This window comes from Limanda limanda, chromosome 1 (assembly GCF_963576545.1).
Source record: "Limanda limanda chromosome 1, fLimLim1.1, whole genome shotgun sequence".
In the NCBI taxonomy this organism is placed as follows: Eukaryota; Metazoa; Chordata; class Actinopteri; order Pleuronectiformes; family Pleuronectidae; genus Limanda; species Limanda limanda.
This window is the reverse complement of record NC_083636.1, coordinates 32,226,529-32,239,505: the sequence shown is the minus strand read 5'-3', so window position 1 is coordinate 32,239,505 and position 12,977 is coordinate 32,226,529. Positions and strand designations below refer to the sequence as shown.

At 42.7% G+C, this 12,977-nt stretch overlaps 1 protein-coding gene across 2 annotated transcripts; it reads left to right on the top strand.

Annotated features, from left to right (window-relative positions):
• Window positions 1-1,357: 1,357 nt before the first annotated feature.
• On the top strand, window positions 1,358-12,085 carry lhx3 (LIM homeobox 3). Of its 2 annotated transcripts, none has more exons than XM_061077471.1 (6): window positions 1,358-1,427; window positions 6,374-6,545; window positions 6,669-6,871; window positions 9,044-9,195; window positions 10,274-10,445; window positions 11,652-12,085. In XM_061077471.1, the coding sequence occupies exons 1-6, from the start codon at window positions 1,358-1,360 to the stop codon at window positions 12,083-12,085; spliced, it is 1,203 nt and encodes a 400-aa protein (XP_060933454.1). The 2 variants fall into 2 exon arrangements, with proteins under 2 accessions (XP_060933454.1, XP_060933449.1); XM_061077466.1 differs by lacking the exon at window positions 1,358-1,427 and adding an exon at window positions 3,915-4,011.
• The last annotated feature ends 892 nt before the right edge of the window (window positions 12,086-12,977 follow it).

The window sequence follows — 12,977 nt, the reverse complement described above, 5'->3', positions numbered from 1 at the left end:
GACGGGGGCGCATGGCACGTAGCCAAACCAGTGCGCCCCGGCTGTGCGCAAGCGCGTGTTGGAGATGCAAATTTACAAGAAACACAAATAAGATTTAGATTTTTGGGCATTTCTGCATTCGACAGTTTTTTTTTCTCTACCTTGATCAATTATTATCTGAACATAAATGATATTCTGTTCTGCGTAATGGTTGTCATGTCGTATTCCTAAATCTAGAATTGAAAAGAAATTGTGAACTTTTCTATTTTCATTTAATACGGCATTTCAAATAATTAAAAAACACTTGTAGCTATTTTACAATAAATGGTAGTCATTTGTTTGTGTTTATTAGTTGAATTAATATTACTTAAAGCTTATATTATAATTAATGGTCATATTCTTAAATCTATAGGTAGACCCTTCTGAAAATGTTGATGGAAAAAACTATTTCTCTTCTGAACTTTCCTCTTTTTAACGTTTACAGCATTTTAAACGAATATATGTCAATACACACATGTATCATTTGAAGCGTACCCTTTATAACACCAGCTCCACTAACGTAACGGCACGCACGCTCCCTCCACTTGTGTCATTAATGCGATGCTGTCTATTTTTACCCCAAACAAAAGAGAGACGCAGCGATGGAAACGCAGGACAACAATGTGCCGTGAGCGGAGCCCAATTGCCCCATTGTGCGCCTTGAAAGACGGACACGTGCACCCCAGCACCAGATAAGGAGCAAAGAGGGGGAGGGTGCGCGTGTGTGTGAGTGTGTGTGTATACGCGGGATATAGGAGCAGCACACACGCCTCCATCCCGTTTAGAGCCCCCCCCTCCTCCTCCTCCTCCTCCTCCTCCTCCTCCTCCTCCTCCTCCTCCTCCTCCTCCTCCTCCTCCTCCTCCTCCTCCTCCTCCTCCTCCTCTCCTCCTCCTCCGTTCAGCACCCTGGACAGAGGCAGCGCTGACCGCCGCTTTACTTCAAGTCGAGGTGAAGACGCAGGCTGCCAGACTCAGTCAGTCAGTCAGACAGACAGTCAGGTGGTCAATGGTCACACACTTCTCCCTCCACCTCATCTCGACAAGCTTCATCGACACGGAATCAGAGAATCAAACTTCATGAATATTCAAAGTTTGCGTTCCTGGCGGCTGACAAGAGGAGGGAGGTCCACGGAGGTGCTTTCTTGCGTTTTCCACAAATCCAGCTTCCATCGAACAGAGCTCGACTCCCTCTCCAGTGGATAAATCACCGGGGAAGTGCGGCTTTCAAATCCGTCTCCTCGATTCAGTAGCTGGCTAGACCTTTTTTCGTTTTTTTTTTCATTCAATTTTAGTAAAGTCGTGCGTCTCTACCTCTTGGATCATCGGAGCATCTCCCAAAATGTTGCTCGAACACCCGGGGTCAAGTTGTCAGAGCACCGGGAATTTCTCTCGGTACAGTTCGGGCCAAGGTAAGATCCGCAGTTTGACTCATTTTTACTGTGTGTTATGATTTGGGGAAAGAGAGCAGTGCGCTCTAATGGACGCCCCGGGGTCCGTGAATGGGCCACGACAATAAGGCGTGAAATAGAGGATAATGGGCCACAAGCGAATCAGCGCTGCATGACGGGAGGTGGCTCTTGTGTTGCTGTGTGAACTCTTGACAAGCGTGAAACGGACACAGGGGAGTGCTTGTAATACATTGTGGGAAAACACACACAGCCCTGCAAACAAGCTTTCACACATATGATGTTGGGTTGGTGGTCTGGAGCTGTCCGAATGGGGGGAATGCAGGGTTAGAAGTTGCAAGGAAAACCCCCCCTGGCTCGTTGAACCCATGGCTGTTTGGATGCGCTTCTTCTGCGCTGCGTGTGGGAGACGTTATGAATCTGTAATGAGCCTTCATTGTCGCAAAAGAGTCACACCAGCAGATGTTATGCGCGTGCTGTCATTTCGCACAGAGGGCGGATCTGTGGAGGGGAGACCGCGCACCCACCCGGACGGAGGGTCCCACCCGCGGACGACAGGCTGCAAGCAGGAGCAGCTACCCCCCCTCCACCACCACCAACAGGTGTCACATTCCTGCCCTGACAGGTGGGACACCTGAGGGAAAAGGTGGAGGTGGTGGGGACTGGGATAGTGACGCCATTTTACGCTTTCGATAAAGAGCCAACTTGTTGATCTAAATATTTAGTGGCATTCAAGGATAAAAGGGAGGATTCCGTTTTCATAAGTTTGGCCTGTTTCTTGAATAAGCTTTTGCGCAATTTTGCTTGACAGGCTGTGGTCACTTTGAGCAAAATAATACCTTTTTTTAATTTAATGTTAGATTGACTTTGAAAAAATGCAGCTTGGAGATAAATGATAATTCAAAATTAATTTAATTTACAATTTCATAAGGGGAAAAAAAACGAGATTTCCTCTGCGTCTTTCTCTAACGCACTGACCATTACTCTGATGGTCATTTATCGCTTTGTTGTCGCATTACTGTCGGCCTCTCCCCCCTCAAAAGTGAAGCGATCAATACGACATAAAAATTATTACAAAGCTGAGAAGTAAAGAGGGGGCACCCGTGGACCCCAGCAGCCTTCTCCAAAAACGCTTTTCATATACTCCTGAAATACAGGCAAATAGGACATTGATTTTAGATTCATCAGCGGCGCGCCTGGCTGTGGCACTACCCGTGATTTCCCCAGACGCTCTTTTGTGCCAAGGATCAGTGTCAATAAAATTTATTGGGGTGTTGGCCCGATCAACATGTTATTGAACAGCCAATCTCTCCCCTAAATAAACACTTGTCTTTGAGCACTCTGCTGCAACACTTCATACGTGTGTGTACGTGTGTGTGGGTGCGTGTGTGAGAGCGATATAAAGTACGTTTCTTGTCATTCGAACAAAAGTTGTACCGAGTGTGGAAATACGAGCAATTATATTATAAAATAGAGCATTTATAAAATAAGAACAATTCAAGGCCCGTTGCTGTTTTCATTTTTCAAAGAAACGCAATCAATAAATAAATTCATGACAGAAAAGAACAAACCAAACAAGCTTCGAAACAAGATGTAGCGTTTCCCCCAGGCCCCGGTCTTTACGCACGACACTCCTAGAATCGATATGAAAATGGATTGCCATGAAAATACTACTTTACAGAATAAACCAACAGCATCATTGGGCCCAGTTTTTCTGGTTTGTGATTTGTAATTGTTGTCGTGTCCATCATGGTGCATTTTTCACACGGGGGTCATTGATATCAGCCTGTTGATGTTGTGCCTAAAGGCTCAGGGGTTGCTTGGTTTCTAACTCGAGAAAATTTACGTCCTCCCAGATACAGCTATACAGAAACAGTTGATATAGGATGATGCGTGGAAATGTTTCTTCTCCTTTTCCAAAAGCAATGTGAGGTGTGTGGCTCTCGTAGTTTACAAAACCCTGATTGCACAAATGTGCATAATTCCCCCATGTGTTCGATACAATTATGAGAATAGGCAACGTAAAATTATGAATTCAACGTTTCATAGTTGAAGAAAAGTGGATTTGTAATCATTCAAATTCAGGCAACAAATGAAAAGTGGAGGTAAAGGAACTAAATATCTTTTTTGACGTCCCCTTGTATGAAAAGTAATGGGATACATAAAGTAACTCGTCCCTGAGTAACGTTACCACCCAACACTGAACCTCCTATTTGCCTCCCCCTCCTCACCTCCTGTGTTTTCCTCTTCCGGGTAAGGTAGCCCTCGGTAGGCAGGTGATGTTAATCTATCTCCCTGTCGCCCATGGAAACGCTGCAGCTCGTATAATCCTGAAAAGGGCTCCAACAGCCCCGCGTTGCAAAACTCCACACCGCTCACCGGTGAGCTTTATTCTCTTTCTACGACAAAACTACCGACGGCGTGTGATTGTGGGTGAACCGTCCAGAGACGAGGGTGATTTGCATGCATGTGAGCGTAAAAACATGCGCGATGGACGGACACGCTGAGCGCAACTCTCCAAAAGAGGCACAGCACAACACGGAGATGCTCCTCGCTCTGCTGTCCCAAAGTGAGCAGCTACGGAAAGGTAACCGAGAGCAAAGATATGATCGAATCATCCTTTTTTTATGCATTGTTTATCTTTCCCGATATTGATTTGTACAGAGTCATCATACATGTGTGAGCATGGCGTCTTTCAGTGGGCCTTCAGGGTGCTGTCTGTTGGACTCGTTCACTCTGCTGATGATGTGCCCGTATCATCAGTGCTGTGTGGATTATAGATCCTACAGCTGTGTATTTGTGTTGATTTGGGGGAATTGGCAATGTGCAAATTTCGTTGCTCGAAATCTTATAAAATGCCATTTCCAAGCTTTTACATTTTGTACATCCAATATGTCCGGTTAAATTTCGATCTGTTACTATTTTGGTTTTGGAGGATAAATCAGCCTTTAATTCGCTTCCCCAGCGTTTGGAACTGGTAAATTGGTTTTACGCATTTTTACGCATTTGTTCTATATGGATGCAGAAGGTCGTGCACGTTAAATTGTTGTATTTTCACGATCAATACAATCATGGCCATACCTTTATTTACCAATACACCGTCATCTCTGAACAGACAGGCTACCAGCTGGGTATTGGAGTGACCTGCTCCAAAGTTACACATTAAGATTTCGATTCGGATCAAGCATCTACAACTTCGACTTATCTGGCTTTAACCGTTGTTTATCCATATGATCGGCTAAGTGTCGACATATTTCGATATTTAATTTGGAGGATGGATCGGGCTAAACTGCAGCACTAAGGAGTAAAATGGAAAATTAGTTTTACGCATTTTTACGCACTGGTTTAGAGGGTTGTTCATGCTGAAGAGTAACAGGAACACATGCACATTGTTGAGGTTGTGTGTGTGTGTTTATGATCACTACAATCATGATTCCACCTCCACTGCCATTTTGAACAGGCGAGCTGTGAGCAGAGTATCTGATTTAACTGGGAATTCACTTTTGAAGATATTTCTATTGAGATTATGCATCTAAATTTTTGGATATTCCACGTTGGGCCCTACACCGTGAGATCGCCTCGGACACGTTTGTCGGTCTGTACCTTTGGAGACTATAGGCCGCGGTTTTCTAGTTGTACAGAGCGCGTTGAATAAGTGATGAGCTGGGTACACCTGTTTCCTGACGTGGCTCCCTGTGCAGGGCTCGCCGGCGATGCCAGAAGAAACGGTTCGTTAATGTTGCATGAATTGTCCAAAACAGAACAATGGGAACGCGATTCCTGCGGATGGAATATGAAGTGGTTGAGCTTCGTTTAATTAGTAATAAAAAGGCCTGATAACGTCTTTCTCCACATGTCAGCAGCTGCTTGTCCTTATTTTTTACTTTGGCTGTTTGTTACGTTGAGTGAATATTGTTGGACAGCCTCATAGATCCGTAATATTACTGCAGACATTTTAACAATGAATGAACTGTTAATTCCGCCAGACGGTTATTTACACCTCGATTAGAAAAGCTTCTCATAATTTAAATCCTGCGATATACAGTAAACTTCCCTCAATCTGATTTACACAGAGAATAAATGTCGTATATATCCTTCACGTTTTGTATTTATACCACGGTGGCTGCCTGCATCGTTGTGCACTGATGCCCATGTTTATTTCTAATAATTCTATAACAGGCTTTTAAACTAATCGATTGAATCTGGGTATGTGAATATTTTAATTATATCTTACTGAAGCCTAAATACAACAATGTTTGCAAATTGAATGCAGTCGTTAAAAAAATAAAGCTCCTAATGCTGTTTATTTAAGTACATAAGACAAATGTGTATCTTGTATAAAGGCATTTATCCAAATACTAAACAAAGTAATAAAGATTGTGTTTGATTGTCTTTTGAATCGGACCCCACTCCTTGCTTTTACACCATAATGCTTAATTTTGGTTTATACATTTAATGCTTTATTAATTCATAAATAACAGATATGTTATTAGGTGAAAAATAATTATAATTAGGTTGGTAGAAGTGAAAGTATATTAGGGAACAAAAATAACCTTTGCTACAATCGTTTTTATTATACGTCAATTTAATTTTCACTCCTGTAAAATGTGTTATTGTTAAAATGTTAAGTTATTTTAAAGATTGTTTTAAATTAAAATGGCCAAATGTTCAAATATTTAAAGAGAAGAAACGCAAAATTGAAAACATTTTGTGTCCATCTGAAATGAAATCATCATTACGCATTTCCTTGTACAGAATATTCACGCTGATGTTTATTTTTAGCTACAGAGCTTATTGAGGCTCTTGCATAATTGAACAGGTCCAACCATCAGCAGATTAGTATGTTAAGTGCCCGCACATTACGCACAAGACGCGTCGGTGGCACATTCACCCGACGACGACATTTTTGACTGAAAACTGACGTGGTGATTCCCTCGTGTCTCCTGCAGAGATCCCAGTGTGCGCCGGCTGCAGTCAGCACATCGTGGACCGCTTCATCCTCAAGGTGCTGGACCGCCAGTGGCACAGCAAGTGCCTGAAATGCAGCGACTGCCAGGCTCAGCTGGCGGACAAGTGCTTCAGCAGGGGCGACAGCGTCTACTGCAAAGAGGATTTCTTCAAGTGAGTACATCCCAGCACCCGTTTCAACATGGTTTCCGTTGATTTTTCTGTGGCAAAAACATGCGTTTTTATAGCTTTACAATTTATAGTTTTATTGATGTCGACTTTCTGATTTTCCAAAAGGAGATTCGGGACCAAGTGCGCCGCGTGTCAGCAGGGGATACCGCCCACCCAGGTGGTGAGGAGGGCGCAGGACTTCGTCTACCACCTGCACTGCTTCGCCTGCATCGTGTGCAAGAGGCAGCTGGCCACAGGGGACGAGTACTACCTGATGGAGGACAGCCGGCTGGTCTGCAAGGGCGACTACGAGACCGCCAAACAGAGAGGTGTGTGTGCGCGTCCGGTCCGGAGAACAGAACAACATGCGCAGTGTTTTACGCATGAGGAGGGGTGGGTGAAAAAAAAAAGTCTGCAAGGCCTGTTGGTGAGTCACGTTAAATACATGACGTGACAATGAGGTCACCCATAAACTCTGACCCACCTGTGCTAATTGCATCGTTGCCCGCAACCCAATCGATGGGGAGCTGCGTAAAGAGGAGGCCCGGAGGCTTTACACTCTGCTCCTGAAGGGATCCGTTTACAATAACTCTTCATATTGTTCCCGTGTGCAGAGGAGAGAGACAGAGACAGAGACAGAGACAGAGACAGAGACAGAGAGAGACACACACACACACACACACACACACACACACACACACACACACACACACACACACACACACACACACACACACACACACACACACACACACACACACACACACACACACACACACACACACACACACACACACACACACACACACACACACACACACACACACACACACACACACACACACACACACACACACACACACACACACACACGGTCTCTGTGTCTGTGCTCCTATTATTTACAACATGATAATTATATCATGCTTCTAATAATATTAGGTGCATTCATTGTTCATCTACAATGATTTGAAGATATGTTTCAAATTGGAAGAAAAGATTTAATGGAATAAAATGACACATGGTATATTTTAACATTTAGAGTGCATGCACATTTTGGTTGTGTTTATAGGATTAAGCCACCTTCTCTAATTCATGTATTGGTATTGTAAAGATAGTTAGCAGTAACTCATGTACAGTATGTGGCTCAAACAGCAGTGTACCAGTTGTGTACTAAAACTGAATGCACAAGACACAAATTACAATAATAACTCTAATGCTTCTGGATCTCTTTTTTTAATTATGCAACATTTAATTTTGGGGTCATCTCTTATAGGGACAATATTCTAGACAAAGATTGCAAAAGAAGATGCTCATTATACGACAGTACAATACTATACATAATACTATTAATAGGCATATCTACCTACAAGCTAGTAATATCTGTGTTTTGCGTGTTTCTTTACGTTCATGTGGGCCTGGTTATTGCTACAGATTCTCAATTTGTGTTTTTCTTTCAGTTAATTTGTGGCTGTCTAATATACCAGAATGTGTGCTGTCATGAAATAGTTAACAGATGCTTGTGTTTTTTGCCACACACTGTTTACACACCTACAACACACATTTTCATCAGATCCCTAGTTTAATACCAACACCATTAACTTTACAGAAAAAAATCCCAGCAGCCTCTGCTCCTCACAGGACAGCCCGGCCATGGTCAAGTTTTATCTCCCCATCTGTTTGTTTGAATTTACTGCTCGACACCATGCACTGATTTACGCGGCAACTTTTCGCAAAAAACACACACGTTTATTTTACTAATGAGAGGGCGCAATTACTTGGGCAGCATCCATTTGGATGATGGTTTTTAAAAAAAAATATTTTGCTGTGCTGGCCAACAGATGTGCAGACATGATGCAATTAGGCACAGGATGCCAGAGTTTAGTTTATAGGCAGAAGAACATTTATCCATTAAGGATGAATTAGAAAGTTGTGTATTTAAGAGGCTGTTCTATATCATCAGTTGCTATAGAGTAAACATAATTTTTTTGTTTTATTATCATTAATTGAATAGAAACAGTACACTCCACTATTAACTATGCAATATTAATTTACGTTGGTGCAATTCAATGGCTAATGGGCTGTTTCACTGTATTCTCACACTGTATATAGCTAGTTTTCAGTCTATATGTTATATCCTATTCTATTCATATTTTATAATTCATTGTAATTATATTGCATGTTTATTCATTATTACTTTCCTGGTGTCTATTTTTCAATTGCCTCCTATGCTGATGCAAATTTCCCCATTATGGGACTAATACAGGATTATCTTATCTTATAGGCTTTTTCTCTACATAGGACACTTTTATTTCTATACTAGAGACAACAAATATTTCAAACACTGACATGGGAGTAAAATATCACAGAATTTTTTTTTCTTATTTGACCATTACTCTCTTCATTCCTGATAAAGAGCAAAATTGACATTATTGAGTTCTCACATACGAACAGGATATGTTCACTCCCAGCTCACATTGTGTATCGTCTGCTCTTTGTTTCAGAAGCAGACTCGACTGCAAAAAGGCCACGAACAACCATCACGGCCAAGCAGCTGGAGACGCTGAAGAACGCCTACAACAACTCTCCCAAACCTGCACGCCATGTTCGAGAGCAGCTATCGTCCGAGACGGGCCTGGACATGCGAGTGGTGCAGGTATAAAGCTGCACATTATTATCCATTAAAGGCTACTCCATTAGTGTCTGGGCTTCATTATCAAGGGACAATCGCGGTTGAACTGGCACAAGCTCACCGTACGACAGAGTGCGTTGTGTGGGGGGAATTTACGGCCAGATTGAGTAAAATGAAGTCCGAGCGAAAGTCAGCGTGGTTTAAGTGCAAGCTCGTTAACAATGCTAAGAGGGGCCCTTCGCATATTGTCCACTGCTGAAGAGCCGCACACTGGTGGCTGGGTGGTGGTCATATATATTGTTTTATTTGCAAGGACAAAAGTAGAGACGGAAGCCACTAAAATGCTTCTCATTATTCAGTAAAATGGAAGGGGTGAAAAGGGGGGGTTCACTCAGGGCGGAATATCATTAAGGAGAATGTAAAACTGCTCTTTGTGCCTGTGACTGAAATGGATTAATTTTGTGTGCGAGATGAAATTAAACAGAAATGGGTCGTTCATGCATTTTGTATCAGAAACTGTAAACGACAGCATTGGCGAGATTTGAGACACTTTCCAGTCGGACCATATACACAGCATGTGTATTTTATCTTTTCGAATGTAAAAGCAAGAAAACGATACAGGACATACATGTACTGACTAATTGAAGTCAGCCGCACACTAACCTGTCTGCCCCCGGAGGTGATTACAACTTGTAGCTGTTGTGAAGTTCATTAAGTGAGTGATAAATCTAGTGCAGGGGACGCTGCATAGTCCCAGGAATACTGTTCAGTGTCACTGCTTTAGTTCCCCCCACTTGAACTCATCCAAGTGGGAAGTCGTGTCCAGACAGTCCTTGAAAGTTCACTTTTTGTTTTTAATGCGTAAAAACCAGGATATGTGCATCAAGGAAAGAGGACTTTGATGTAGCAGACTTTGGCTTGTGTGTGAGAAACATGAGGGCCAAAAACTAAAAGGATATATTTATAGTCAAGGTCTTTTACAAAACCTGTTATCTGACCTAATTTATCTATTTTCAGACATTTGTTTCAGATAGTGAAATGTATTCTAGGAAGTAATCACAGTCATTACATGGTTATAAATCTTGTATTTCCCCCCCGGCAGGTTTGGTTTCAGAACAGACGGGCTAAAGAGAAAAGGCTGAAGAAAGACGCCGGTCGGCAGAGGTGGGGCCAGTACTTCCGCAACATGAAGCGTTCGCGGGGGGGCTCCAAGTCTGATAAGGACAGCATCCAGGAGGAGGGAATGGACAGCGACGCAGAGGTGTCCTTCACAGGTAAAGACCCCACAGCACTCAATGAGCTGAGTCACAGAGGCCAATCCGGGTCATGATGGCTTTGTTCAATTCAAGACCTTAAAAGAAACTGAACATAAAGATAAAGATAAATGGAATTCAGCCATTAGTAATTTCATTACTTACACCTAAATGTTTACACCTACTATGACGTGACAAAATTTCTTCCACAAAAAGAGGCCTATCAAATAAAAGCATGAGCTTGTTAACACCTTTGCTTTTCACAATTTGCCACAATTCTGCTAATTTGTCCGACAGGGCTGTAGAATAGCATTGTAAACTCATCTTGCTACTGTATGCCTTTGCTAAAAAGGAGGATGTTTGGCAATGTTAAAAATGCAAAAGTCATGTTTTGTATAGTTCCAGATAAGATTGATATATTCCTGAAATGGTTTATCAACGCCAGGAGAAGTTGAATTGTTATTTTCCCTCACAGCTAACTCATTAACATTATGAAAGGAACATGCTTAAATGCTATATATATATTAGTCTTTTCTTTTTTGTGTTTGACTCTATCATGGCATTTTATTCTGCAGTTTGTGCAGCGTCTCATTTCAGAATGAGTAACTGAGGAGGGGCAAAGCTCTCCAAGCTATCGGGAAGCAAGCTTGCTTAGCCCGGGCAGTCCGGCATATTTTAATTTGTCCGGCCATAAAGAACCAACAAATGTTTTACACTTCTCATAACATACCAGATCACTAACTTGGTGTGTGCTTTGCTATTTGCAGCACTATTTGCCATGTGCTTGCTCCCGCTACCTTGTGTGGTATGGTCCATTACATGTTTACCATCCACGCAGTCAGACCTCATAGTCTGTATACCTGCCACTTGGAATCTGATGCACGCGAGAGAGATCTTTGTGCTCGAGCACGTGCATTAACACCATCAATTTAATTTATTTTGTGGTTAACGCTAATTCAAAAGTACTAACAAAACTGCACCCTGTCTCATGTCTGGTGATGACTCCTCAGTTTAGGGCTCTCTGGACAGTTATTGTTCAAATAAAATTTAGCATTTCATTCACAAAAGTTGAAACATAATGTGAGATAGGCGATTAGTTTGGATTTACTTTGCTGCCATACTTGTCCGGAATACATTGAAATAAGATGGTTATGTTTTACTGGAATAAAAGAAATATACAAAATGTCTTATGGAAAATATAAATTTTGCCTTGTCCTCTTTGCACAGACGAACCACCCATGTCAGAGCTTGGCCACACCAACGGCATCTACAGCAGCCTCAGTGAGTCCTCTCCGGGCTTGGGCAGCCGCCAAGGGGGCAACAACCACGGCTCCTTCCCCCTGGAGCACGGCGTCCTGCCCTCTCAGGACCAGTTCCACGACATTCGCTCCAACAGCCCGTACGGCCTTCCTCAGTCGCCAGGGCCACTGCAGGCGCTACCCAGGCACCAGCCTCTCATCTCCAGCCTGGTCTACCCGGAATCCGGCCTTTCTATCATGACGCAGGGCAGCGGGCCCGGGATCAACCCTGCAGTGAGGGTCTCCATGGGGGCAGCCAACGGACCCAGCTCGGACCTCTCGACGGGCAGCAGCGGAGGATACCCAGACTTTCCTGCCAGTCCTGCCTCCTGGTTAGACGAAGTGGACCACGGGCAGTTTTGATTGGTTATGGACAAGACATTGGACAGTTTTTTCTCGGTTTTCTCTGTGTCTTCTGTTGGATTTTAGGAAATGGGCAGTTATCGTGTTAAGGACTAGACTACTATCCTTGGCTTGGATCTCACCAACTTCTGATTTACAGGTATTAGCGTTCAATATCTGGATAGAATGGTGGAGAGAGATGCCCCTCCTCAAAAGCACTTACAGTCTCACAGCCTAACAGTGGTCCGTCACTAGTAGAAGTGTAGAAAAAGAAAGGAATCTGTCAAAATTGTTTCATTTTTTGCAGATACCACAATAAGCTTTTTTCAGAACAATGTACAGACTCAATCATTTGGATCTTCACGCCCTCTTATTCTCATCTCCTCCCACTGCTTTCTGTTTTCTACAGTGAGTTCAGGTGCAGAAATCCGTTCTAAGATCAGAGTCTTTAAATGTCTGGTTGTTGCCAAATGTCTACATATATATAAATATAATGGTTTATCATTGTGGAGACTTTATTTTTATACAAACCCCTTCTTGGACATGAATAAGAACCCAGATGTGAGGACTTTGTACATTCTTAAACAGGGACATAGACAAAAATGTAGATGTTGTCTTAAATGGTACCTAGGGGTCCAATTACTACTATGCATTTGTGTGTTCTCAGATGTATCTTGTTCGTTTTGTTCTACTGAAAACAACCTCCCCAAGGACCAACTGCTATGGCACCCGGGGTCTGATGTATATGTTTGTTTATGTGGGAAATGTTTTATGTCTTATTTATTCCTTCTGGTGATGATAATGATGATGATTCCTGATTAAATGGCAGGACTTTAATAAATTTGTCACCTTAAGCAAGATGGAGTTCTATCCTTTTTGGCTGGATTACTCAACTGTGCATCATATAAGCCCA